Raw genomic sequence first — 24,351 nt, forward strand, 5'->3', positions numbered from 1 at the left:
AGCTCGAAAAAACATTTTTTGCAACATAGAATAATATCCTTTGGGAGCTTTTAAAATAAAATTCAAAGCACCAACACTACTTTTCATGTTATTGCACCCAAAGATTAAAAGGCAACATGACTTAATTGCCAACACTAAATCAACTGTCCTTGTACATTGATCGCGCAAAGACATTTGCACGAAAATGTATTACATAAATTTCACCATCAAATCCGCAACTGTGCAGAAGCTTTTCGTGTTGATTTTTTTTTTCTCTGTGCTACTAACAACCCATCCACACCGTCCACTCGCACCCATTCACTAACATTTCAATTAAGCCAAAACCCAATTACTCTGGGGCTTTTCATGCATCACACTTTTATTGGGGGGCCTGTATGTGTGATGTGTGTATTTTCCATGGGGTCCCACATCTATTTATTGTTATGTATACACACATAAAATGACCGACGAGGGACAAACATGGCTGATCATACAAACATTCATAACGCTGAAAATTATAATTTTGCAGATTGAAACCACATCTCTCATCATTCTCCCTGCCAGCTGGGCATTTCCATATTGCAGCAAAATATGTGGATGTATGATGCTTTTTATTATCGTGTTACAGACACAGATAAAATGTATGAGATTTCAATTTGATAGAGAAAATTGAACTTTATATTCAAAGAAAGATTTTACTGTTAATATCCTAGGATTGATTGAAAACTTTCTAATTCATGATCATAAAGAGTTTTTATTTGCTTTATTTTCTTTATGTTGATTAAGGATCAGGCAAAAGCTTAGAGAAAGCTTCAAAAAATGTCTTTTCAATGCAAGAGAAAAAATAAAATTAATATAATAGTTCAGCCATTGAAAAGGAGTATACCCGTTTTAATATGAAAAGTCCCCCATGAACTGATTTAAGGAATATAATAAGAATATGCGTTATGTTGTAATGAAAATTAAAGAAGAAAAAGCACTACAAAAATAGAAAAAAAAAACTTTTTTCCACCAGGATCAGCTGGAAAAATTCACCAAAGATTTCCCAAAAATGCAGAAAATGACGTCACAAATGTATTTTTTTTTAATATTTTTATTGAGAAAAACGTTCTTACTAATGCTTTGACGATGCTTTTTGACAAAGAATCTCTATTATTTGATGCATAAAAAGACAAAAAACATATTGGTGACGTCATTCTTTGCATTTTTGAGCAAATCTTTGACGAATTTTCCTCTAGCTGATCAAGGTCGTATATGCAAAATTTCTTTATAAATTTCACTTTTTCTCCGCTTCTCTACAAGATTAAGCGTATTCCAATTGTTTCTTCAAATACAAGGTTTTCCTATACAAAATGATGTAAATCCATTTTCCAAACTATCTCGGAATATCTAGGAAGCTATCTAGGAATTTTTAATATATTGAGCTTTCCCTTATCGTAAGAAAAAGCTCAAAAGTAGTCCCACAAAATCAAAAATTTAAAAACATTTTCTTCACTAAACGAAAAGATAATTTACAAGAGTTACATTTTGATTTTCCAACAAATATTAAAGTCTTTCAAAAAAGCACTTATTACCCCCTTTGAGGAATTCACTTTTATGTTGCTTTTATGAGAAAGAAAAAGTCACCGATTGAGAAAAAGAGCGGCTGACGAGAGGAAAATGGAGACTTCCCATATTGTTGTGAGGAAAAATGTCGGCTGTGGACAGGGCTGGATAGGGAGGGGGGTAAAAATGGGAAAAACTGCTGCTGATGGCGGTTTATATTATTGTGTCATATTTCATAAGAAAAATGTCGGTGGGTCGGTGGCGAGCACCAGCTTGAAAAGTCTGCCAGCGCACAGTGTCAAAATATAACAGCTTAGTCGCCTTCAAGGTTCATGAAGCACCCAAAAGCACGGAGAGAGATTGAGCTCATGTGTTCGGGGGAGGGTTCTCGGGGGACCCATTAGAAAGTCCACTGCCCGCCTGAGCAACAACAACCATGAAGAAAAAAATCAGAAGTCATTTTCTGTGTGTGTCCTCTGTGCGAGTATTTCGATCATTCCTCGGTGGAGCAGATGGTGCCCCACTTAGAGCTCTATTTATTGCTCAAAGATTGAGATGGCGAGTTTGTGTAAAGCCCCTCGAGAGTCAATATCACACTATACGCATTTTTCCTTAATACTACATAGACCCCGCATAGACAGCATGAAGTCACTTTTTTTTGCTTACTTACTTGATATATGCTCGTTATGAAAGGCCAACATTTGGTCGAATTTCTTCTACCGTTTTGTTTTTTTCTTATTCTTTGTACACCAAAACGGTCTCACACCGACCTCTTCACTCGCGGTTTTCTTCTTTTACTTTCGGGCACTTGACACTCACCTGTAAAGAGAATAAAATACGGAGAAGAATTAGTCAGAGAATCATGCCACATAGGTAGATGGGGGAGGCTCAAAACACGGCACAGGTTAAATGAAATTTATGCAATGAAATGGCGCAGTGGAAACATTAATCAAAACATTTAAGGGGCCTCAAAGGTAAATATTTACAGCCCCACAATTATTCCTCGTCACTGAGATCCCTTCTGCGGATGATTCCTTGACAAATTGATGTGATTTATGTATAAATGTCTTCGTGCGCATTTGCCGTTTTACGGTTTTATGTATTTTTATTAATAAAAAGATTTTGAGGGAATTTATTAAAAGTTTTGTTTTATTAAAAGTACGTTAATTTAAAACAAAAAGCGACTAAGATAGACGATAATTATTCTTTTATTGTTCTACTACAAGAGCTATATATAATTTTTTTTTATAAATTACAGCCTTCGCAGTATGTAACGAACATTAACCCTTTCGCGTTCACATGAAACTTAAAAACATATTAAAACATACTCTCCTTTTGTCGCGATTTCACAGTCAGGACGTCTTATTTGGCCTAATTTACGTAAATTTAACGCATTTGTAAGCTGAGAAGAACAATTAGATTAAGAAAAATTGCGATAAATAACATGTTTTTCGGTTGAGTCTAGGTATGCCCTAATAGACGCGAAAGGGTTAAACTTACTTGCTGAATTTTAGTATGAAAAATTGTGAATTTTTGCAACTTCTTCATATCATTGGGAAACAATGAAAAATGCTGACACAAAATAGTTTTCCTCCCTTAAAAATTATAAAGAAATAAATTAATCAATTTTCAAACTAAAAATTTTTCTTTCAAAGAGAAAAGAGAAATGTTGTGCTTCACTCAAACCCAATGAGATCAACGGCAAAAAAAATATATTCAAGAGAGTGCAGCAATATACATTTTTCTTCGCGGCTTAATGAATTTTCAGGCATTTGCTGTCATTAGCCACAGACTCTTGCACGGAGTGAGATGATGGATTGAGATGAAGAACAATTGCCATGAATTTCCGTGAAAGTGCCCCATAAGACAGTGGAGTGCTGTGGGAGCTAGAGGGGGTTGGGTGGTGCAAAAGGTGAAGCTGTGAGACAAAGTGCACAAAGCTGAAAGATGGAGTTTTAGCGGGAGAGATTTTCGCAAATTAATCATTTTGTATACATTGCATTTATAATGCACATGGAACACACATATTAAAATCTATGTATGTGCCTCCCAAAGTTTATATAAGAAGACACCATCAATCATTCCTTGTGTTTTGCCCAAAAACCACCATCGTGTATAGCTTTAGTCTTCTCTCAGTCTTCCCCCAATGGCTCTCTCCTCTACACACCCACCAACCTCCTCCTCGGTGTCTGGCAAAATGCAAATTATATCCCTAAAGTTGACTCTCCTCTCTCGGAAGATACGAGAGGCCGTTTTTTGCTACCCCCAAACCCACCCCCAACCACGTCATTTTCTCCGAGATTAAAATTCATCTCATGTCAAGTTGAAAGCGATAAGAACAACATTTACAGTAGTTGTAACCAACTTTGAAGCCACAATTGCTTTCGATATGAGCAAAAGAGAGAATCCAAGCTAAAGTCTTTCTACACTAATATGACTATGTGCAGCACAAACTTTCTCAAAATGCTGTTTTGCTGGTCAAAATCTAAAACTAATTACTTTATTTTCTCGCTCTTTCGCACATTGCCCTCCACCAGACCACCCGAGGCGAGGAGTTCGCCTCTATAATGGGTTACATCCCTTTTTGGAGAAAGCTCTCTCGACTTCAAGCTCATACCACACCGGGATATTATTACGAGGCTTCTCGCATACCAGCCCTTCAATTTGAGAGGTCGGAAAAGCTTCGGAAAAAAAGTATATTCAGAAAACCGCATTTGCAGCGTATAAAACCACGTCTCGAAGATGAAACTTTCACAACACATGAATTGCAAATTATGAAGAGTATAAAGCAAAAAACATTACTTTAGTTGCTTATTAATAGGAACTGAAATACATATTTAATCAATCGCTAATCACTAAGATTTGATTAGGGAATGTAGGGGGGTGCCTAAGTCCTGACCTGAGTAAGATTTAAAAATCGCAAGGATTATTGTTCTTTGGTCTTTAGATTTCTATTTCTGGAGCTTAAACAAAAAGCTTATTATATCTTATTAACGGCCGCTGCATCCGTTTTAGCAGCTTTTGAAACCTGTTGGGGGAATTCTAACGTTTGACGTTTCTTAATAACAAAACTTGACATTTATTTTGTAACTTTTAATATTTATTAAAGAATGTTAGAGAACTTTTGATGTTTTTGAACATTTCAAATTTCTTTTTTAATTTTTATATTTCTTCTCTAACATTTGTCATTTATTTTCTATCGGTTTGTGACGTTTCTTTCTTAACGTATCGTGTTTATTTGGCTTCTGTTTTCAAGCGATTACGTATCTAACGTTTGACGTTTCCTTTATCAGACATTTCTTGTCTAATCCTTGACACCTTTCTGACTCTTAACGTGTTTTTACTCAGGTTTCATGTCTATTTTTGACATTTATTTTCAAATATTTGACATTTAATTTATAACGTTTAACGTTTCTTGTTAATGGACGTTTCTTTTATATATACTTTTTAATTCTCTTATAAAATTTAAAGTTTTTCTTTACTTTTGAAAATTTCTTTTTTTTTATTTTCATGCAATATTTAACCTTTATTGTTTTTATATTTTCATATTTCGTACAAAAAACATCAAGGATAATCTATCCTTACAAACCCCTGAAGAATTAGATGATTAAATTTATTTATTACGACCTATTATTTTCAAGCTTTCCCTTTAATGAAATAGTACACAAATATTCTTCTCGATTTTCCTTAAAATGAATCGCTGCCTAAAAAGGCTCATTTCATAGATACATACAATACATACATACATATGTCACACAAATATGTATGTGAAGCTTTTAAATAGAAAGTCTATCGAATTTCATCTTCCCATTGTGCTATGGAATACTTCAGAATTTCTTACAAAACTTCAACAAAAGTGCTGACAATAGCAACGTGGGACTAATTAAAATTTTTCCCAACTGCAAAAAAGCTCATCAGTGTAAATTGCAACGAGTTGAAAGGCCCTCCCAAATGAATGGAGATCTACACGAAGAAATTTCTACTACTATATAGCGTAGTGTTTGGGGGGTGAGTGCAAAAAAATTGTTCAGCAATATGAATGGCAGTGAAGGGGTGGGGGGTGAGGATGAAATTTGTCGCTTCAGGTATGTCTGAGCTCTTGGCTGTGGTAATTTCTCGAATTGAGCTTCGTATCCCATTCTGTGGCTTGAGCGCTTCTTTTCTGCGATGCTGTCTCTTATTTCAAATTAAATATTGACAAGGCGTTTACCAGAATGGGGCTAAAGTGTCTGTGAGTGGGAGCTTTCGTCGGCTCCGCGGAAAAGTATATACGCAGAATGGAAACTTGCCGAAGGAGAGTGAAAAATTCTCTTCTCAAATTGAAAGAGTCTCGTTTGCCGAAGGTAGAGAATACGATGGCAAACGCTGGGGGTGTGAGTTTCAGGTGAAATCACGAATGAATGGGGCGAGGATTGAGGTACCCTGATGGAAATGTGGAACACTCTCAGCGGCCCCCCGTCCCATCAGGTGTATTTATTTGAATAGTCAGGTGGATTGAGGGGTGGCTCAAGTGAAAAACGAGAACAAGTTGGAAAGATGAATACTCTTGGTGTAAAGCTCGAGAGTCCATTAAATACGGACGATATACGTATAGTCACCGCTCACCTTTCTACACATCGCCTTTCGACACAACGCTCTCTCTCGCTGTGTGCAAAACTCTTTCTCGACTTTTCCCCCAACCCCCCCCCCCCCCCGGGCATGACCCTTAAGGCCCTAAAGGTGCAAAAGAAAAACTCACGCGCGGATTGATTGAAAACACTTCTTTTTCTAACTGTTTGACTTTCACAACTTTGCTATAATTTAATAGATTGTCTTTCTATCTCTCTCCCTCTCACATTCTCTTTATTTCTCACTCCCTTAGGGGTATTAAGGAAAAAATTTCTTAAAAAATGAAAAGATTTTTCTGTTATGTAGGTACTATGTGAAAGTTTTTCCATAACAAATTAAATATAAATTGCAACTGGAAAAGCTTTCTTATTTAACAATTTGATCCTTTTCTAAAAGTAAAAAAAGCATGTAATCAATTGAAATTAATTACTACAAAGAATTTAGTAATTTTTGGGCTTTTTTTAAGTACTTTTTAAACTAGAATAAAATATACATTTATAAGTTCTATTCCTTAATAATTTGCCTCTTTAGAGGTACAGTCTGAATAATTTTTGGGCTTGAACTTAGCCCTTTTTGGGCTTGAATTAAATACTTTTTAGGATAGAATTTAGTACTTCTAAGGCTTGGATTTAGTACCTACTTTTTGTATTTGAATTTAGTACTTTTTAGACTCGAATTAATTACATTTTTAAAGCATTTTCTCCACAATATTTGCCTTTTTTTGGTAATAAAATCCGAAAATATAACATAAAATTATGCAAAATGTACAATTCACAAAAAAGCAAGTATTGACGGTAATTTTGAGATTTTTTTTGAAAAGTCAATTTCCTCGAAGAGGTTTGCTTGTGCAAAATTCCCAACGAGTGCAAAGTGGCTTCGTAGAGTAACTTTGACTCTCACAGAAAATGCAATTCAATTTAAAATCCCAGTGCACTCATTACTATTTTCTCACGTTCGTTTCCACCATCGCGAAAATTCCTTTAAGGATATCAATGCGAGAGTGGTGAAAATGTTTGAAGCTGTAAAAGTTGTAAATATTGAAGGAGAAAAATTATTTGATATTACCCCAAGAGTCTCACGTGAAAAACTTTTTTGGGGGTCGACCCCAAAAGAGAACGAGAGAGCTTTTGCCAAAGCTCTTACGATAAAGTTTATTTCTCAAGTGAATAATTTGGAAATTTTTCTATCAAAATCTCTTCACACAAACTCCGCACATAGCGTGTCCTTTGGGGGGTCCTTTCCCCCGTTACCCTCTGGAGTGTCTTTTGCAGCAAACTTTCCTAGATGGGTATGTGAGGCATGGGGGTGTTTTTGAGTCGTTCTCCACAGGTACGGTGTGTGGGAGTGAATGATTAAATTTGTTCAATAATGGGGAAACATGGTGGAAAGCTAAATTTAATTCTGCGTCCACGACATTTCTTTGCTTCACCTTTTTTTCTTACTTATCCTTCCACCAAGTCTTCAGCACCACTTTGAACGTCTTTCGTGTCGATTGTGAGAATAGAAATTCCACTCCCTCCCCTCCTAAAGAACGTCTTGGTGTTTTTCTTTACTTTTTTTCACTTTCTTTCGGGGAAGAAAAAGCGAAGTAGTGTTGCTAAAAGAAGCTTCAACCTGCGATTCTTTATATGGAAAAGTTGTGTTTTCCATCCATTCTCTCCATATACTTTTGCAATTCCACCCACATGGCATGGGCTTTTTTTTCTTCTTCCTTTCCCACTCACTCTGCTCCAAAAAGCTCTGTCATACACGTTTGCATACATATAGCACGAAAAGCCCTAGGGAAGGGTGAAAAACCACCCCCGCGCAGCTTTCCGAAAGAGTTCCTGAGTGTTTAGGTGAAACACTTTTGAAACTAAAATTAAATTTTTCCAACAAATAGAATAAATCAGAGAAAATTTTTCTCTCTCCGTACCATAGAGCATCCTCACCATCCGACCGTTCAACTGAAAAAAAAAACAACAACGCTGTTCTGCAATTTCAGCAAAAAGCCACCACAGAGCATTAAAAATTCTGAAATATTTATTCTCAATATTTGCATCAATTTTCACCCACAAAATCATTATATTTTGTGAGAAAAAAAATCTTTATTTTTTAGCTTTTTGCCACCATCACAAATATTTTGAGAATTGCGGAAAATTTTCTTAGCAAAAGACAATAAATATTTCTCCTATTTTGTTAAACGTTCAACTTGGTTTTGATGTAATTTACTACACCAATGGTGTCCAAATAGTTTTATTTGCAGTTTGTTTATTTTGAAAATAATCACGGGGACTTAAAACACAACAATTTATAATTAAACACAAATTTACATGTGTGATTTGAAAGTATTGAGGAAGGGGTACACCACAATGATAACAGATGAAATTTAATTCAAAATTAAATAAAAACATTAAACATTCATCTCTGCAGTATTAAAGTATTTTGGTGCAAACAGAGATTATTTATAGGGTAAGGTTGCCTAATGTGGGGGTTGATTAATATGCTTCTAATAAACTGAGAAAAGCTCATGTTGCTGCTTTAAAAGCTCGTAGTAATAAATAAATCCAAGAAGATTTTAAATAAATGCAAGAAATGAATGAAAACGAAACAAAAATCGATTTAAAAATTTAAGATTATGAAGCTTGATATTCAAATTACAGTCATACCCCGCATAATCAAGTCGAGGTTATACTCTTCTCACCCATTAATTTTAATGCGTAAGAAGAATATAACCTCGACTTGATTATGCGGGGTATGACTGTAACGGCTTTTGACAATTTTTCAAATCTTTCGCTCTAAAGAATTAAATTAAAACCTCGTACTAGGCCAAAAGTTGTAGCCTGATCTTATTTAGATTTAATGAGTCTGGTCTTTATGGGAATTTCCTGTTTCTCAACCTCTCTTGCTACTCTTCAGAACAAGTAAAAACACACTGATAGAATTCCAGAATGAACCACCTGAGCGTCGCTGCTTCCCAACGTTCTTGGTTATGTAACAGTATTTAAAGACTTCGCCTCGTGTACCTTGGAGGAGCGACAAAACATAGGACAAGAGAAAGTGCACACTTTGCGCTGACAAACGACACCGCTGGCAATGATGATGTAAAAGGAGCTCGCGGAGAGCCACAATATGCACCCGCAGCCCAAATGGGCGGCTCATGTAATTTACCCTTAAATATAATCCCCCACGCTCTCGTGTGCAGTATTTTGGCTGTAAAGAACTTTTTAATGTAGAAACATACCTCCCACCCCCGCCCAAGCGCTCTCCGTCTCACGTGAGAGCAACGTGGTGTGGGTGGGCTTTTTCGGGGGAAGCACATGCGGAGGTAAATTACAACTTTGCCCCATCGTCTGCATCCCCCGTACGATGAAGAAGTTGCGGGTGTGCTCCATATTAACCATTTTCGTGGGTTTTTTGTTGCACACTCTGATCGGCTTTCGTAATTATATACCCTGGGCAGCTTGCGAAAAGTTCCTCATCTCACCGAGAGAAAACTCTCACCCAGCTGAGCTTCTGCGATGAAGAACTTTTTGGTCCAGTCAACGTATGAGATGGAAAATCAAAGTCATACGCCTACCCAAAATGCAAAAGAGCCCCCAAAATAATCCCTATTTGATGAAATTTCAAGCCTCTGTGTGTCCTACCATCCCTTATATGGCCGCAAACTACGTCTCATGCAACCCAAATGAACACATTTAATGCTTAAAATCCTCTTAAAATATTTCACTGCCGGATGCAGAGCTTGGGGGTGGCAGAGATGCTGCTTTGGACTGTGTGCTTGTCTAAACTACCCCCCACACATCGTACATGAACTTTGATTTCCGGAACGATTTGTATTTTGGGATCAGAATTGTGCATTTAACGCTCTCCATTATGTCGCAGCTTCAGCCACAATAATTGCGTCCAATTATTCAGTGGTGGTTTCACTGATTTCAAAATATATAATAAAGGATGTAAAGTAATGGGGAAGTTGAGTGAAAGATAGTGCCCTTTTGTTTCTATGTGGATAGCCTAACTATGTGTTAAAGCTGGCGCCAATTCCTTTTACCCCTTTTCACTCCTTCCGTAATCATCAGAATTTGGGAGAACTATGAGAACAGATATTGAAATCGAGATTTTCTTCAAGAATTCTTCATCAAATATCAAAGATTTTCCGGAGCTTTTAGCTCAACACATATATTTGTATCTAAGATTTTTTTTAAAGGCTTGATGTTAATGACACTGAAAGCTCATTAACAAAACGTAGTTATATCTCTAAGAAAGAATTTTTTTCGATGAATAACCCAGATTCAAATTCCACGTTGGAAAAACATTTCATGTCCTACATTTACACAATATAGCGCCCTGACTATCTAGCGAATGTTAACCTGCTCATAAAGTGAGACTTTACTAGACATTTGACAAGAGAATTAAGAAGAAGAAGAGAAAGAGAGAGACAAGTAGATGGGATGTTAAAGAGTGAGATAGAGGCGAAAGTTTAAATTCAAAGGTTAACCTTCATCGAATAAAGTTTACCTATGGTTGAGGGTCAAGACTATACTAGAGGTAGTTTCTCAAAAACCCCACAATTCTCATTGAGCCAAGGCGTCACAAGAGTAACTAACTAAAGTTCTAACTCTGAAGCCTAAATAGCCGAACTGTTCTAGTCTATCTAACCTGTGATTTTCCAACACCTTCTTTAAAAGAAAAACCCAAAAAAATCCTTTTTGAGCCTTTTTTCCAAAGATTTCAGCTAAAACCTAAACGACATCCTACTGATAACTGACTTGAAAGACCCTCAATCCCTTCAGCCCCATCTATCGTCTTGTCCCAATTAAATTTATCTATGAAGGCGTCACTAATTTTTCCATTATCCCTTTCAAAGAAAAATACTAACTTCTTCGCATTGCAACTTGATATGCTCTTCATTCTTTTCGTGCCGAAAGCTTTATGATGGTATCATGTTGCTAAAAATCGATTCCATTTGATTTCTTCTGCCGCCGGAAATTGCTTAAAAGTGTGGGAAAGCATCCATATGTCCCTTAAAAGCTGGAGGAGCGTTCAAAAAGAGTGGCGGCATTGATTTCATTCTCATGCATGAGTAATGCATCGGTGACTCCTCCATTTTGAGTGGTTGAGCCATCCTCCCCTTGATAGTTAAACACAATATTTTTCTCAACGCAGAAGGGCCCGGAATGGGGGCGTAAGGGATGGTTAGGAAAAGGAGGTGTTTGGGTGTTATTTGTACAGGGAAATACTTTCAGAATGTCGAGTGGTTTTCGCATTGACATCTTCTCCTCGGGAGCTAACAACGGGCGCCAAGGGTATGGAGTGATTGGGTGTTATTGCTGATGATGGCAAACACATTATTAAGTGGCATAGCGTGTTGATACGATAGTTCATGCCCTCTGTGCAATCGATGGGGGCGCGACACCCAATGTGAGAGATAGGAGAGCTCACATGAGGGTGGTTGAGCTTCCACTCACGGAAGCACCTTTGAAGTTTCTCAAGATCGCTTTGTCGTCTTTCTTTTCACGTTTATCACTCGCTACTTCAATTGGATTATTCATGCCATTGGGGTTGAAGGTCAAGAGGTCGTTCGTTCGGGAGTATAAGAATTTTATTTTATCGCAGATACTTCGTTATGCGGTGGAAACTTTCCATAGAACAATTTTCTCCCTTCCGTTCATAGCTCTCTAATCCTGTTTGGGGATACTTTCGAGAAATTAGTCATAATCCTGAATTTCATGGCAATATTGCAGATGATATGAAAAATCCTTAAAGCTCTCAAGATTACCTTTAATATGTCGCGCCAAAAATACAAATAATTTTCTGGGAAATTTTTTTGTATATAAATTATTTTCCAATACTTTCCAATGGAGTTCAAGAAAAACTCGAGATTTTCCAGAAGTGAAAATCTTCCTCACTGCCCCACATTCGATGAGTGAAGAATGGATATATTTTTTTGCGTTTTCGAGAAAATATTGATATAGTCTGAAGACAAAGGAGATCGATTGTGTGTGTCGAAAACCTGACAAGAGCCCCAAAGATTTCCAAAATGGCAAAAGAGACTATAATATAAGAGAGTGTGGCGGATATGTTTGATGTGAATCTGCCCCAAGAGGAGAGAGATTTCATCAATTACAATTGAATCCGAGAAGCTCATCAATTACCCTCAGACTGTCACAGAGACCGATTCCATTAATTTATCTCCACACTTCACTCAAAAACACCCAAGAATACATTCGCAGTAGTACTCACATGTGTGTGACCAAGTCTTGAGGGGTGGGTTTCCCAAAGGGGGATGAAAAACAGGAATAAAGGGGAGTGTGGGGGTTGTCTCCGACAGTACACCCACATAAAGAGAGCCCATGCTGCCAAATGATGTGGTTGAAATGGTTGAAATGAAATGATTTAGTCCATTGTCAATGAACCCATTTTCATCAGAGGTCATCGCTTTGATTTGAAGTTGTCTAGTATTGCAGACAGAATGAGGTAGAACCACTTGTGTTCTAATTAGAAATTATTATTCACCCTTTGATTGACAATTATTGGATTTTCCAATTTTGATTTAAATGTGATTTTTGTAGCAAAGAATCTTAATCATTTTCTGTTATTTTGCTAAACACGTAAAGGTATCTGGTTTTGAAAAATCGTTAAATAGCGAGTTTTCCTAACAAATGCTGTATCAAATGTATGGAAATTAAAGATCCTAAAAAAATCATATAAGTAACAATTGGTTATGTCCTAAATAGAAGAAATTGGGAAACTTGAGAGTTTTCCACTTTAGGAAAATGATTTAAATATATTATGTTAAGCTTCTATAAAGCTTTGATATGACACAAGAATAATTATTCTACTATTTATACAGTAAATTAATTTTAAAAAAAACCAACATGGGTTACACCAAAAACGAGAAAATTCGTAAATTTCCCAGAGCTTTTTCGGAAAATGACCAGATATTTTTCTTCAATCTTTAACAATTCCCTAAAATAATTTAAAAACGAATATTGGGCCTTATTCAGCGACCAAGAAACCCTTGAAATTCGCTTGAAATCTTGAAATTTCAGTACAAAATTTAAAGATTTCAAGGGTTTCTTGGTCGCTGAATTAGGCCCATTGGTTACATTTTAGGGACTGACGCCATAAAAGAAGAATAAGACTCTTACATTTGCTGATTTTGCCTCCAGTTATTCTACGTAAAAAATGGTAAATCTGTTTGCTTACTTCGAAATCTTCGAAGTTTCCACGGAAAAGGTCATGGCACAAATACCTTTACATATTACTTCTTAAATAAATAAATCAGTTATTTTTTGATAAGGACTTAATTTAATTTACTCTAAAAATTAAAACTGAACCTATACATCTAACGATTTTGCCAAAAAAAAAAGTTTTTTGTAATTCCTAATTCTTTATATTCCAAAAGAACAAAAAAATCCATAAAATAAAATTTCCTCCAATGATTTCTGTAGAAATCACAAAAGAACAATCAACACTCGTCAATCCATTTCCCACATTGAACACCCACGTAAAATGCGGTGCTTTCTTGGCACGCTGGAAAATCTTACAGTCCCGCAGGATGGGGGATGCTGAGCAAGAATGTTTGAGGTTTTGTTGGTGGTTTCCTAAAGGTATAAAATCTGTGTGTAGTTAGTCGTATTATTTTATCACCCAAACCTGGGATATTCTCACATGACTTTTCACCCCCCAGTCAGAGTGGCTGCCCCCACCACCTCATCTCTCATTTCCTCTATAAAATTTATTTCCCATAGTATATGAGAAAATTTGATGGAATCACTTGATTTCATTGTTTCACTTTTTGATCCTCATGCGGAGATTTTTCTCTTTCTTTGGAAAAATTCTTCTCCCCTTTTGTAACTTTGTTGCAATTTTTTGGCCAGTGAAGGGATTTTCGTCTGGGGGTGAAAATGCAACATTTCCCAGAGATTCTCATCAACTTTATATTATTACATTGAGTGAGTGGGATTTCGTAATCATAGCGTTCATGTTGCAAACATCTTGGGCATCTTCTTCATTGTTGCCGTCTCAAGGAAAATCCTCAGATGGTCTTCAAATCGCATTTGCAACGGACGATGAGACCAATTTTGGCCCAAAGTCTTCGTCTTATGCAATTGAATTTCAAATGAAATGATTGCACATTGTTTAGCAAAATAACATTGGGATTGTTTGTATCTTATACTTGAATTTTTTAACAACATTGTTGTACATTTTCTCCTCAACAATGTACATAATATCTGTCCTACATAGATGTATGGAAAAAAAAGAGTTCAAAGTAAAGCCCTGCGGAAGGGTATAATGCGAAGTGCAATGAAGAAAAAAAAGTAGAATGTGCAATTAAATGAGGTAGAGAGCAAGGGTAGCAATTATTTGGAAATGCGATGCCGAAGGGAAGGCGTGCATTCTTGTGGAAATGACTAAAGATATTTTAATGATATATGTTGCAAAATGGTGCTGAAGTCGCCACCCTCTAATGCACACAGAAAGGGATGGGGAGGGGAGGAAAATGAGATGATAAAAAATACTGTGAAATGGAAAATAGTGGTTCACACTTGGTGAAAATTTCTTCTAATTGCGCCTGAAATATCTTGACATTATGACCTCATCTTGGGTATACGACGGACAAAAAGCTCGCCTCAGATGCATTGGACGAAGCATTTCTGTGTAATTTTCCATCTTCCCATCATTGTCATGAATGGCTGAGGGATGACACGGGGAGGTGAAGTGAAACAAGTTGATAATTACACTGTTCCATGTCTGCAACACGTTCTGCACCCTCGGGAAGAGCTCGCATTGAGACACCAAAGAAGGACAATTTCGCTCACCACGTCCGGCATTAAATGTCTTCATTTGTCTTACAGTCCTTCCGCTGCACTTTCTCCCCCCATCGACTCAACAGCACCAACCCCCACACCCTCCTCCCAATGCCTTCCGTATCTCTATGCCATTACTCCTTCATCCTTGCTCTGGCACAATTATTCTTTCGATGCAAGGAGATGAAGTGGATTTATCGCGCTGTGAGGAGAACAAAGTCTTCAAAAAGGCACGAAGTCATTCTGCGTCAGTCAAATCTTAAGTCAAAAGATAAGCAATGAGAGTTAATGTACAGTACATTACTATATATACATTAGTCGAAGATAAATCGATGCTATTCTGTGATATGATTCAGCAGAGTATTACATTTAAATAATGAACTAACATAAGATTTCAAAAATTCGAAGTGAAACCGTTGCATTTTCTTTAATGTTAATAAAAGTTTTTTAATAGGTTTAATATATTTTTGAATTTTAGATTATTAACGTTAAATTTCTTAAAAATAAATTCTTTTGCTACAAAACGCTTATTCCGTAAAATCTAAGCTTTTCTAAGATCTAGAAAAGTCTATTTGTTTAATGCAAAGAATTATTTTTCAGCTTAAATATTACATAAAAATTTTAAAATAGGAAATTTTCAAAATTTGAATATAACATGAAATGTTAGAATAAATATTAAACGTAAGAAAAAATGTTAAAGTTTAAACGTAAGAAAACTAATAGACGCTAAACTTTACAAAAATGTCAAACTTTAAAAAAAACTGAAATGCTAGAAAAAAAATGCCAAACATTAGAAAAGAAATGTCAAACTACTATTTCTTTACAAAACGTCAAACGTCAGAATTAGAAAATAAAATTTTCAGAAGGCCAGTAAATACGGTTGTTAATAACAATATTTAAAATCTTAACTCCTTAATCGTTCTTTTTAATTGACTTTCATTGTTCTTTACATTAAAGAAAAAAAAAAGAATTAAGAATCTAATTAAAACAATTCCTTATAGAGTTTTGTTTACGTTTTTGACTCAAGGATCAGAGAAAGTTGTCGTTGCTCTCTATTGAAAATTTATGTTTTTAAAAATTTTAAATAAACAATATCATAGCGCAAAAATAATAAAAAAAAGAATCTTTTTACAAAAATTATGCAATTATATATGTATATTTGGAATGTACACATTTTTAACGATAAATGAACCCTGTTTTATGTTGACAATGAATGAATATATTTTACACATAAAAAAGATAATTATCATCATTTTTCTGAGTTATTTTGTTTTCATTTTTGTCATTGTTTCGATTGTTTTAATGCAATTTGTTGAGAATTAGAATGAATTCCAGTTGAATTTGAACATTGAATTATGGCAAGTCGGCGAAATCAATATTGCCCGAGATTGAGCCGAGCTCCATGTATAAAATTGAAGTATAAAATTATCAAGGGCACTTTTTGTATCACCGCTATCGTAGTGAGTCGTGGGAATAATTTGAAATTTTTAAAATTAAATATTTGTTGAAAAAGCTAAAGAAATTCGTAATAAAAGTGGAGGAAAGAAAAGAAGAGAGTGGAAGAATTATATATGAAAATTTGTGGAAAGCTCAAGTGGAAAATAAAGGAAATATTAGTGAGAAAAGAAACTCCACGTGTTTAAGTGCAACTGGGCCTGTGAACAGCTGGACCAAGAAACGCGCCTTCGATCCGGAGGATAATTTATTAATTCATGCTGTATACTTCACAGGTACACGAAGAAGCCTCAGTGACATCCACAAGGAATCATTCACTAATTCAGAACGTATCCTTATCATTAAAGGTACAAGAAAGAGATCCACTGCCACACCTGAAGAAGACCACTAATTTCTTATCGTTCCGTATCTTTAAAGGTAAATCCTCCCCATACGTGGTCCTTCGAAAGACGACAACCAGTGAGAAGACATCCCTGAAGTCCACAACTCAAGATGTCCAATGTGAAGAGCAGAAGTGCCTACAAGGGGCAACTCACTAGTGTGAAGGGGGTCATCGCTCAATATCAAAGTGAAGAGATGCTCAAGAGACATGGCGCGCGCATCCACCTTGAGAGGCAACTCGAACAATGTGACAGAATTCGAGTGAATTACAACAAGGTGCAGGATGTCATCATAAACGCGGCTGAAAATGATGACGATCGTGAAAGGGAAATTGAGGAGCAAAATGCGTTTCTCAGAGATATTGATGACGCTGAAACAGACATCAATCAACTGATTACGGAGGTCATGATGCACAGCAGCTCCTTTGAATCAACTCGTGTAGACGAAGACCAAATTGGCCAGTTACTCCGAGGATTCAACGAGCTCTTGAATAAGGCACATGAAGGATCAAATTCTCAATACTCACGGTTGGAACCAGTCAAAGTGCCGACGTTTAGCGGAGCCTACGCTGAATGGCATTCCTTCAGAGATTTATTCGTAAGTCTCGTTGATGCAAACCCTCGCCTTACGGACACGCAGAAGTTACATTACTTGAAGACATCACTAGCTGGACAGGCCAAAGGAGTGATAGATCATCTCATGCTGACGGGAGAAAATTATGCCATCGCATGGAATGCCCTGTGCAATCGCTTTGAAAATCGACGAACTGTCATCAAAGAGCACATTGAGCGGGTGAAGAAACTTCCAGCAGCAAAGACTCCACGTGCAGATGAATTGAGGAAGATCTACGATGTCACCACGACGACGCTGGCTGCCATTGATGCCCTCCAGGCATTCGGAAGAGATCCCTGGATTATCCATGAAGTGCTATGCAAGATGGATGCAGAGACTCAGACGCTTTGGGCTCGTGAACAGACAGATATGCCGACGTGGGACGAGTTCCAGGTATTTCTAGATAAAAGATGTAAAGCATTAGAAATGTGTCCCTCAGTCTTTAACGTAAATTCTTCTCAAAGTTCCAAAAATGTTCAAGTTAAAAGTAACGTAAATTCAAACTCTGTAAAGTCTCTTACGATCTCACAAGATAGCAAAAGTCAAGATTCATGTACCGTGTGCAAGAAGGCCTCACACAAGCTTTGGAAGTGTGGTCATTTCAAGTCTATGCCAGCTCTCAAAAGACTCGAAACTGTGAACAATCTCAATCTGTGCTCGAATTGTATCTCAGAAAGTAGGTCGCGCCACCCTATAGACAAATGCCCATATCCTCCTTGCAAACATTGTGGCCAAATGCACAATTACTGGCTCCACGATGCTCTCACCCAATCCCAATCTGAATTGCCCAGAGATGCTCCTAATCCCGTGCTTGAGGAGACGGCACGTCCTGTCGTTTGCAGCGGCGTCGTTCCATTGGCCAATCAGAACAATGTGGAAGGTCATCGAGCAATCTTGAAGACAGCATGCGTGAAAATCCTCGATTCCCAATCTAACGTCCACATTTGTCGTGCATTATTGGATTTTGGTTCAGAGATCTCGGTTATGACTACGGATTTGTGCCAAAGAATGCGTTTGAATTTGTCCAAGTCTCCCTACGGTCAAGTTGAGGGATTCCAGGGGCAAATCAGCAACATCAAGCATCAGGTGAAAGCAACGCTTGTCCCTAGAAAAGGTTCAAATATTTCCGTGCTCTGTCAAGTCACACCCAAAATCTCATCGAACTTACCCACATGCCGCATTAACCCGCAGGATGTTAGAATCCCGGACAACTTCATATTAGCTGATCCCACATGGCATCAAACCGGTCGCATTGATTTGTTGATTGGAGCGGCTCATGAGGATGAAATTATGCTGGATGATGTTTATAAACTGGGAGAGGGAGCACCATCGCTACGCAACACCGTTTTCGGCTGGACAATTGGAGGCAAGTGGCAACCCGCAAATCCGCTGTCCCAACAATCCACCGCTGTTTGCCATACTATCTCTCTGAAAACCATTGACGATACATTGGAGAAATTCAGGAAACTCGAAGAACTTCCGGAAGAAAGTCCACAATCGGTTGAACAGAAAGAAGTTGAGGCCACTTACCAAAGTACTACTCGAAGATCAGAAACTGGTCAGTACATCGTTCATTTACCGATGAAAGGAAACTTTGGTGAACTCGAAAGTAACCAAAGTAAATCAGCACGGCAATTGAACTTCCTAGAAAGGCGTCTCTCGCAAAATCCTCAGCTGTATCACGAATATTCCAACATCTTTGAAGAGTACTTGACACTGGGAATTATTGAGAGAGTCCCCATAACCGTTAAGGGAAAAATGCTTTTGCAAAATTTATGGAAGGATCAAAGCGATTGGGACTCTGAGATGAAAGGAGACAACTTACGAGATTGGATGAAGTTACTGGAGGCAATTCACACAATTCCCCAGATAAAAATCCCCCGATGGACATCCTCATTCGCAGAACCTCTCGAAGAACAACTTCATATGTTCTCAGATGCCTCCAACTTAGCTTATGGTGCCGCCATCTATCGAGTCACCATAGATGCAAGCGGAAAAATTGTCAGTCATTTATTAACCGCAAAATCTAAAGTGACACCCGTGAAAAAGAAAACAATCCCCAAACTTGAGCTCACCGCCGCAACTCTGGGAGCACAATTAGTGGACAAAGTTTCTAAATCCCTCGGGATTACCAAGGTGTATTGTTGGGTGGACGCAAAAGTTGTGTTAGCACAAATTGCATCTGCATCCAACAAGCAAGATATCTTCACCAAAAATCGCGTGAGTAGAATTCGTGATCTTTTGCCTCTTGAATGCTGGAATTACGTTCCAACCCTTCAAAATCCAGCGGACCTGATCTCCAGAGGAACCACTGCCATGGAGTTAGCAGCCTCTTCTCTGTATTGGCATGGCCCACAGTGGCTAACAGAGGGAGAATCAACGTGGCCCAATGCAGAAAGTTTCCCGGAAACAGATGAGCAATCAGAAACTGCCGCCGCGGTACTCAAAATCAATCAGCAAGAGGGCAATTACATCTTCAAGACGCTCACGAAAGATATCAGCAGCTTCTTCCGCATGAAGAGAGTGCTACTATGTGTGTGCAAATTCATCCAGATCCTTCAGTACAAGGCATTGTCGAGAAAGGGAACCCCATGTGTCATGCCAAATCAACCCAACAAGTTCTCGACAAAGGAATTATTGTGGGCGGAAAATCAGCTGATCAAGTGGGATCAATCGAATCACTTCCTTGAGGACATTCAGGATCTCATGAACAACCGGAATGCACCCATCAAGAGCACATCTCTGCGAAAACTGCACCCATTCGTCGATGATGAGGGAATTTTACGTGTCGGCGGACGGCTTGGCCATCTGGACGATGACTACAGCACCAAATACCCGAAAATTCTCCCGAATGACACATTGGCAAAGTTGATAATCCGGGAAATGCACATCAGGATGATGCACGCAGGAACACAGCTACTCTTGGCCCATTGTCGCAGGCATTATTGGCCAATAGGAGGACGACGTACTGTCAAAGGTGTGATTCATCTCTGCAAGGTATGCTTTGTGCATCGAACATCCCGTGAAAGTCAAATTATGGGCGATTTACCCAAACATCGCATTTCATTGATCAAGGCATTCAATAGTGTGGCCATCGATTGCTGCGGACCCTTCTTCATCCGTACAGGCGCAGAATCTCGTGGCAGAACACAGAGAGTGGATGTTGTCATCTTTGTGTGTACTTCCACCAAAGCTGTACACATCGAAATCGTCAGCAGATTGACAACTGAGGCAATTTTGGCCAGTTTTGCGCGATTCACGGATCGACGAGGAGTTCCCAAAGACGTCTACTCAGACAACGGCCGTAACTTCCTCGGCGCTGCGCGTGAATTACAACGTTTACTGGCACAGGAAGCGCAAGAACTTCAGGATCAAACAAGTGAGATGAGAATTAATTGGCACTTTCAACCCGCACAATCTCCGCACTTCAACGGATTGGCAGAATCTGCAGTGAAGTCAGCAAAGACACATCTGAAGAGAGTGATTGGAGAACACAGGCTGAACTACGAGGAATTCTACACAATTCTAACTCGAGTGGAAGCAGTGTTGAATAGTAGACCGATTACCATTCTTTCTGATGATCCTCGAGATCCCCAACCGCTCACTCCAGGGCATTTTTTGACTTTTGGCCCACCAACTCAGCTACCAGATGATGATTTATCTCACGAGAACGTCAACCATCTTCAGCGCTGGGATTTGTGTCAGAAGATTCATCAGGAATTTGCCAGGAAGTGGAAGATTTCGTATCTTACCACACTTCAGGAGAGAGCAAAGTGGCAGACAGAGAGAGAGAATCTGAAGATCGACGACATCGTGATTCTTCATGACCCTTCCGTGAGTCGCAATCACAAATGGAGCACCGGACGAGTCATTGGAGTTCACCGTGGAGTAGATGGGAAGGTGAGAGTTATTGATATTAGAACCCCTACGGGCACATATTCACGGTCAGTAGTAAAGGTCTCGAAATATCCGATGTGTGAGAGTCACATCTCCCCCCCCGAGCATGTTGAGAATTAGAATGAATTCCAGTTGAATTTGAACATTGAATTATGGCAAGTCGGCGAAATCAATATTGCCCGAGATTGAGCCGAGCTCCATGTATAAAATTGAAGTATAAAATTATCAAGGGCACTTTTTGTATCACCGCTATCGTAGTGAGTCGTGGGAATAATTTGAAATTTTTAAAATTAAATATTTGTTGAAAAAGCTAAAGAAATTCGTAATAAAAGTGGAGGAAAGAAAAGAAGAGAGTGGAAGAATTATATATGAAAATTTGTGGAAAGCTCAAGTGGAAAATAAAGGAAATATTAGTGAGAAAAGAAACTCCACGTGTTTAAGTGCAACTGGGCCTGTGAACAGCTGGACCAAGAAACGCGCCTTCGATCCGGAGGATAATTTATTAATTCATGCTGTATACTTCACAGGTACACGAAGAAGCCTCAGTGACATCCACAAGGAATCATTCACTAATTCAGAACGTATCCTTATCATTAAAGGTACAAGAAAGAGATCCACTGCCACACCTGAAGAAGACCACTAATTTCTTATCGTTCCGTATCTTTAAAGGTAAATCCTCCCCACAATTAATTTAATGAAAAAGCACTTGTACAAAAAAAAACTATTATTACAGCATATGCCATATGAATTTAGTTCACTTAAAACATCAAAATTCATTCATAGCAACAGCAGCAAATTGACGGCATCAAAGTTGTTCTAAATTAATTTAAATTTACTAAAACAGCACGCTAATAAAGATTGAAATTCAAATCATTTTCACCTACGGATATGCCAAATAACCCGAGCAATTGCCAATATACAAGCCACCTCTGCATGTAAATTGTTCTCTTGAGACACAAATGTGCGTGCGTTGGTAATTAAGAAGTTGGTGCAATTTATCCTTTTTACGAGGTAGGTACCCAAAAGTGTCACCAAAACTGCGTAAGGAAGCGTTTCTATGGGGCGACAATAATCCTTTCCCGCCTCCACCCTTGATGCCCCCGACGAAAGGTTAGATAAGTGCCATAAAATTAATTGCGAACCCCCGAGGTTTGGCTGAGAGCAACACTTTCACTTGGCAAGAATGCCTGAATAGTTTCGTGTTGAGATCAAAAGATATGTGTATGTGTGGAGCCCGTCAGAGACGCAGAAAATAGTTTAAAAGGGGGCGAGGTTTTGCGGAGAAGATTCCATGGGACCAAAGTGATGCCTCCCATGGTAAAATTGAGCAATTTGTCCTGACCCCTTATGTGATTAATCACACCCCCACCGTCCTGTGCTAGTACGCCCAAACCACTGAACACTTTCCTTGCCATCCGTGGTTTTCCAGTGTGGCCTCAAATTGCATGGAGATCCAAAATATCCCAAGTAAACATTCCTCCTCCATGGTAATGACTTATCTCACTCCCCCCCAAGTCGTTGGAGGTATCAAATGTCTTAAGTTGGAATTCAAGCCCTTCGGGCTGGACCGAGAGCAGAGGTAAGATTATATAGAAAAGCAAAAGGATTACGTCAGAGATAGGCAAGTCAGATGTGGGGTAAATATAATATTCTGTGAAGATTAGGGACAACTACAATAGCAGAAGTTGAGAATAAGAAAAATTCTTTAATGAAAATTAATTTTTTTTAGTTAAATTTAAATTTTTAAAATTATTGTAAATTGATTTAATTAAAATTTTAAAAGAAAAAAATCTTTCCCTTGGCTTTTTACTCATATAAAAAGCCCGATAGTTTTCCTTTTTAATCCTTTAGAAAATTTGTATGTATGGCATAATATGTATACATATATAATACATATAGTTCTTGATGATTCCTCACAGAGTGCAGCAAGGATCAGCGGCTTTTGATGACAGAAGCACACAATATTTCTCCCTCGTTGGGCGCCCCCATACCACTCATGTTTATTCAAATAAGCACTGGGAAATGCTTTCTTAACAACAAACGGAAAATTCCCTCCTTTTAAAGCCCTCCCCCTGTTGCCGGGAGGAAAATGTTTATGTGACACAATGGAGCAAAACATGGTCAAATGAAAAATCTCCCATTCCTCCTCCTTGGAGTTGTGGAAAAAAGGGGAAAAGTCTGGAGGAAAATACGAAATAAATATGCAGATTAAAATAAGAAGAGGTTAGTAATCATCTTTAACATGACAATCACCCACACCATCGTGAAAAACCCCCAGCTAACATAGCCCATACACCCTTCGTGTGCCAAAAGGGAATTCATTCTTCGACAGCAAAACCATCAAGTGGAAAACATTGGCAAATTGGAAAAGTTTTCTTCACAAAAGTTAAATTAGGCCTGATGAGATTTTTATGTGCGGATGAACTGGAACACCATATGCTACGGAGATCCTCCACGAGGAATCAATTATTTGCAATTACGTCCATGGAACTTTGAAAGGTGGAAAGGGAAGGAACTAAAGGGTCAAAAGCTCTCCTATATATAGCTTAAATTATTTAAAGAAATCAAAAACTAATCATAGTCGAAAATTCCAAATCAATTGCAGAGTCTATGACTCAAAACCACCTCTATGCGAAACACGAGATATCGGGAGAAATATGTATAAGGGATGACAGTACAGAGCTTTTGAGAAAATCAACATAAAAGCCACGTTATCGATGACGATGATGGCGGCGGTTGTGCATAGAGCGGTGTACCTGCTTTCGATTGAAAAGGCCCCCCTCAAAACAAAGTCATATGATGGAGAAATTGAGCACATGAATATAGTGTGTGACGCGATGGCAATGTGCTAATGCGGAGAACAGACACAGGAGTGAAGTGGTTCAACATCATCCCCAGCGTCCTGTTGTGAAATCAATTGCATGTGTTGATTTGCTAAGTACCTTCCTCCCATGTGATTTGCCATCTGCAGGAACACACATAGGGCTGTGTTTGAGGCTGTTTGTTGCGCCATCTTCATCAGGGATAAAAGCTATTGCTTTCTGCTAATTGAATTGTTTGCTGTATTCCGTTAGAGCGATTT

At 38.1% G+C, this 24,351-nt stretch overlaps 1 protein-coding gene and 1 long non-coding RNA gene across 11 annotated transcripts in view; both read right to left on the minus strand.

The window, feature by feature from the left end:
* The window catches only part of LOC129792948 (CUGBP Elav-like family member 4), a 538,090-nt gene that overhangs the window by 447,537 nt on the left and 66,202 nt on the right, over window positions 1–24,351 (minus strand). For 9 of the 10 annotated variants that reach the window (XM_055832442.1, XM_055832441.1, XM_055832432.1 and 6 more), the window contains exon 2: window positions 2,195–2,343. The exons of the other annotated variant lie outside the window; for it this stretch is intronic. In XM_055832442.1, the coding sequence (XP_055688417.1) occupies window positions 2,195–2,225 (31 nt within the window). In that variant the 5' untranslated portion in view covers window positions 2,226–2,343. The remainder of the gene's footprint in view (window positions 1–2,194; window positions 2,344–24,351) is intronic. 10 annotated transcript variants of the gene reach the window in all.
* Window positions 16,786–18,049, minus strand: LOC129793008 (uncharacterized). Its single transcript, XR_008750871.1, has 3 exons — window positions 17,894–18,049; window positions 17,287–17,771; window positions 16,786–17,130 (listed from the first exon to the last, which is right to left on the minus strand). It is a non-coding gene; the product is annotated as an uncharacterized LOC129793008 (long non-coding RNA).

This window comes from Lutzomyia longipalpis, chromosome 3 (assembly GCF_024334085.1).
Source record: "Lutzomyia longipalpis isolate SR_M1_2022 chromosome 3, ASM2433408v1".
Lineage (NCBI taxonomy): Eukaryota > Metazoa > Arthropoda > Insecta > Diptera > Psychodidae > Lutzomyia > Lutzomyia longipalpis.